Source organism: Panulirus ornatus, chromosome 53 (assembly GCF_036320965.1).
Source record: "Panulirus ornatus isolate Po-2019 chromosome 53, ASM3632096v1, whole genome shotgun sequence".
Taxonomy (NCBI): domain Eukaryota; kingdom Metazoa; phylum Arthropoda; class Malacostraca; order Decapoda; family Palinuridae; genus Panulirus; species Panulirus ornatus.
In genome coordinates, this window is record NC_092276.1 from 15,816,667 (window position 1) to 15,822,666 (window position 6,000).

Below are 6,000 nucleotides of genomic sequence, written 5' to 3' on the forward strand. Positions count from 1 at the left end.
TGAGCCTGTATACAGGACCATCCTGTTACTACAGGGACGGGGGAGACATCTAACCTTATATACACCACATACAGGCGGCCACTCAACTGTATACCCATCCTCCTCCTACTCCTGTAAGTTCTCCGAGCTTGTCTTACTCAAACAGGTGAGGAAAACGTGCCTGTAATGACCAGCTACAGATGTGGATAACTTGGGTCACCCTTGACTGTGGGTCTATCACCACTGGTGAAGAACCCGGTCAGATAACTTGGGTCACCCTTGACTGTGGGTCTATCACCACTGGTGAAGAACCCGGTCAGATAACTTGGGTCACCCTTGACTGTGGGTCTATCACCACTGGTGAAGAACCCGGTCAGATAACTTGGGTCACCCTTGACTGTGGGTCTATCACCACTGGTGAAGAACCCGCTCAGATAACTTGGGTCACCCTTGACTGTGGATCTATCACCACTGGTGAAGAACCCGCTCAGATAAGTTTGTGAACACCAGCCATCATGCCGGACCACGGAAACGTAAGAATAAAAGAATACCCTCCACACACACACACACACACACAGAGGGAGAGGTGAGGGCTGAGGTGAGGGTAGAGGTGAGGGAGAGGTGAGGGAGAGGTGAGGGGGGGTTAACTGCCAGTCTTTCAACTACTTCCATTACCTGAGGTGATGAGCCGGGGCGACAGGTGGGGACCACTCAACCTTATGGACCAACACACACACCTCCCCAGACAACCTCGTCTCACCACCTGGGGTGACGGGGAAGGGGCTCCCCGCTCCCTCATACACCCCTCATTTCTTTCTGGATCCTCCCCCACTCTATATACCCCCTCCCAACACACACACACACACACACACACACACACGGCAGAGGAGTCACACAATTTGGCCTGAACGATCGATTGAAGACGAAGCCCTTGTGTAGCGTATTACAAACCTGCCTGAACCCTCCGTCATCACCACACACCTGCCTGAACCCTCCGTCATCACCACACACCTGTCTGAACCCTCCGTCATCACCATACACCCGCCTGAACCCTCCGTCACTACCACACACCTGTATGAACCCTCCGTCATCACCATACACCCGCCTGAACCCTCCGTCACTACCACACACCTGTATGAACCCTCCGTCATCACCACACACCCGCCTGAACCCTCCGTCATCACCACACACCTGCCTGAACCCTCCGTCACTACCACACACCTGTCTGAACCCTCCGTCATCACCATACACCTGCCTGAACCCTCCGTCATCACCACACACCTGCCTGAACCCTCCGTCACTACCACACACCTGCCTGAACCCTCCGTCATCACCACACACCCGCCTGAACCCTCCGTCATCACCACACACCTGTCTGAACCCTCCGTCATCACCATACACCTGCCTGAACCCTCCGTCATCACCACACACCCGCCTGAACCCTCCGTCATCACCACACACCTGCCTGAACCCTCCGTCACTACCACACACCCGCCTGAACCCTCCGTCATCACCACACACCCGCCTGAACCCTCCGTCATCACCACACACCTGCCTGAACCCTCCGTCACTACCACACACCCGCCTGAACCCTCCGTCATCACCACACACCCGCCTGAACCCTCCGTCATCACCACACACCCGCCTGAACCCTCCGTCATCACCACACACCTGCCTGAACCCTCCGTCATCACCACACACCTGCCTGAACCCTCCGTCATCACCACACACCCGCCTGAACCCTCCGTCACTATCACACACCTGCCTGAACCCTCCGTCATCACCACACACCCGCCTGAACCCTCCATCATCGCCACACACCCGCCTGAACCCTCTGTCAACATCACACACCTGTCTGAAACCTCCGTCAACACCACACACCCGCCTGAACCCTCAGTCACTACCACACACCCGCCTGAACCCTCCGTCATCACCAAACACCTGTCTGAGCCCTCCGTCATCACCACACCCGCCTGAACCCTCCGTCACCATCACACACCTGCCTGAACCCTCCGTCACCATCATACACCTACCTGAACCCTCCATCACCAGCACACATCTGCCTGAACCCTCCGTCACCAGCACACACCTGCCTGAACCCTCCGTCACCACCACACACCTGCTTGAACCCTTCGTCACCATCACACACCTGTCTGAACCCTCCGTCACCACCACACACCTGCCTGAACCCTACGTCACCACCACACACCCGCCTGAACCTTCCATCACCACCACACACCTGCCTGAACCCACCATCACTACCACACGCCTGCCTGAACCATATAACCAGCACATACCTATCAGAGCCCTCCATCAAAACCACACACCTGCCCGAACCCTCCCACCTCCCACACATCTGTCTGAAGCCCCATCGTCAAGTCATATATCAGCAACACGCGTGCCATCTTACCTTCACCAACACTATTTTACCATCACCAACACTAACCTACCTTTACCAACACTAACCCATCTTCACCAACACTAACTTATCTTCACCAACACTAACTTAGCATCACCAACACTAACCTACCTTTACCAACACTAACCCATCTTCACCAACACTAACTTACCTTCACCAACACTAACTTAGCATCACCAACACTAACCTACCTTTACCAACACTAACCCATCTTCACCAACACTAACTTATCTTCACCAACACTAACTTATCTTCACCAACACTAACCTACCTTTACCAACACTAACCCATCTTCACCAACACTAACTTACCTTCACCAACACTAACTTAGCATCACCAACACTAACCTACCTTTACCAACACTAACCCATCTTCACCAACACTAACTTATCTTCACCAACACTAACTTACCTTCACCAACACTAACTTATCTTCACCAACACTAACTTAGCATCACCAGCACTAACCTACCTTTACCAACACTAACCCATCTTCACCAACACTAACTTATCTTCACCAACACTAACCCATCTTCACCAACACTAACTTATCTTCACCAACACTAACTTATCTTCACCAAAACTAACTTATCATCACCAGCACTAACCTAGTCTCACCAACACTAACCTATCTTCACCATCAACCTACCGTCACCAACATTATCTTAACTTCCAGAACCTACCTTCACCACCACCAACCTATCTTCATCACCACCAACCTATCTTCATCACCACCAACCTACCTTCATCACCACTCCCATCAACCTACCTTCATCACCACCACCATCATCAACCTACCTTCACCACCACCATCATCATCAACCTACCTTCACCACCACCACCATCATCAACCTACCTTCACCACCACCATCATCATCAACCTACCTTCACCACCATCATCATCATCAACCTACCTTCACCACCACCACCATCATCAACCTACCTTCACCACCACCACCACCATCAACCTACCTTCACCACCATCATCATCATCAACCTACCTTCACCACCATCATCATCATCAACCTACCTTCACCACCATCATCATCAACCTACCTTCACCACCACCACCACCATCAACCTACCTTCACCACCACCACCACCATCAACCTACCTTCACCACCATCATCATCAACCTACCTTCACCACCACCACCACCATCAACCTACCTTCACCACCACCATCATCATCAACCTACCTTCACCACCATCATCATCATCAACCTACCTTCACCACCACCACCACCATCAACCTACCTTCACCACCACCACCACCATCAACCTACCTTCACCACCATCATCATCATCAACCTACCTTCACCACCATCATCATCATCAACCTACCTTCACCACCACCACCACCATCAACCTACCTTCACCACCACCACCACCATCAACCTACCTTCACCACCATCATCATCATCAACCTACCTTCACCACCATCATCATCATCAACCTACCTTCACCACCACCACCATCATCAACCTACCTTCACCACCACCACCACCATCAACCTACCTTCACCACCATCATCATCATCAACCTACCTTCACCACCATCATCATCATCAACCTACCTTCACCACCACCACCACCATCAACCTACCTTCACCACCACCACCACCATCAACCTACCTTCACCACCACCACCACCATCAACCTACCTTCACCACCACCACCACCATCAACCTACCTTCACCACCATCATCATCATCAACCTACCTTCACCACCACCATCATCATCAACCTACCTTCACCACCATCATCATCATCAACCTACCTTCACCACCACCACCATCATCAACCTACCTTCACCACCACCACCACCATCAACCTACCTTCACCACCATCATCATCATCAACCTACCTTCACCACCATCATCATCATCAACCTACCTTCACCACCACCACCACCATCAACCTACCTTCACCACCACCACCACCATCAACCTACCTTCACCACCACCACCACCATCAACCTACCTTCACCACCACCATCATCATCAACCTACCTTCACCACCATCATCATCATCAACCTACCTTCACCACCACCACCATCATCAACCTACCTTCACCACCACCACCACCATCAACCTACCTTCACCACCACCATCATCATCAACCTACCTTCACCACCATCATCATCATCAACCTACCTTCACCACCACCACCATCATCAACCTACCTTCACCACCACCACCACCATCAACCTACCTTCACCACCACCATCATCATCAACCTACCTTCACCACCATCATCATCATCAACCTACCTTCACCACCACCACCACCATCAACCTACCTTCATCACCACCACCACCATCAACCTACCTTCACTACCATCATCATCATCAACCTACCTTCATCACCACCATCATCAACCTACCTTCACCACCACCATCATCATCAACCTACCTTCACCACCATCATCATCATCAACCTACCTTCACCACCACCACCATCATCAACCTACCATCACCACCACCACCATCATCAACCTACCTTCACCACCACCACCACCATCAACCTACCTTCACCACCATCATCATCATCAACCTACCTTCACCACCACCATCATCATCAACCTACCTTCACCACCACCACCATCATCAACCTACCTTCACCACCATCATCATCATCAACCTACCTTCACCACCACCACCATCATCAACCTACCTTCACCACCACCACCACCATCAACCTACCTTCACCACCATCATCATCATCAACCTACCTTCACCACCATCAACCTACCTTCACCACCATCAACCTACCTTCATCACCACCACCACCACCATCATCAACCTACCTTCACCACCATCAACCTACCTTCATCACCACCATCACCACCATCAACAACTTACCTTTTGAGACATTCTCGAGTTCGGTCAGGGCTCTGTCCTTCTCACGACCGTCCCGCAGCCTCAGCGACCCGGTCCCGCGCGCCCACGTCGCCTGCCGGACAGATCAGAGAACGTTACACTCATGGAGGCTCCACGTAACACGCCTGTAACAGCTCATGTAACAGCTCATGTTATCATGTTATCCAAGTCTTAAGTATTACTGCATAATATTACACACAGTCTGAAATGATATTGAGAATTACAATCTAAGTTATAACTTAACCTCTGCTGAACCACATATTTACATACTTAAAAACCCGTATGTGTGTGTGTGTCTATATATATATATATATATATATATATATATATATATATATATATAGTCATTTATTTATGGCCCAACCCACATACATACACATGTATATACATACACGTCCACACACAGAACATATACATACCTATACATCTCAATGTATACATATATATACACACACAGACATATACATATATACCCATGTACATAATTCATCATATATATATATATATATATATATATATATATATATATATATATATATATATATATATATATATCCCTGGGGATAGGGGAGAAAGAATACTTCCCACGTATTCCCTGCGTGTCGTAGAAGGCGACTAAAAGGGGAGGGAGCGGGTGGCTGGAAATCCTCCCCTCTCGTTTTTTTTTCTTTCTTTTTTCAATTTTCCAAAAGGCGGAACAGAGTGGGGCCAGGTGAGGATATC

The 6,000-nt window shown here is 49.8% G+C and overlaps 1 protein-coding gene across 8 annotated transcripts in view; it reads right to left on the reverse strand.

Moving 5' to 3' along the window:
- LOC139765261 (SLIT-ROBO Rho GTPase-activating protein 1-like) overlaps positions 1–6,000 on the reverse strand; it is a 753,718-nt gene that overhangs the window by 584,996 nt on the left and 162,722 nt on the right. For all 8 annotated transcript variants that reach the window (XM_071692607.1, XM_071692603.1, XM_071692606.1 and 5 more), the window contains one exon: positions 5,260–5,350. In XM_071692607.1, coding sequence (XP_071548708.1) covers positions 5,260–5,350 — 91 coding nt within the window. The remainder of the gene's footprint in view (positions 1–5,259; positions 5,351–6,000) is intronic.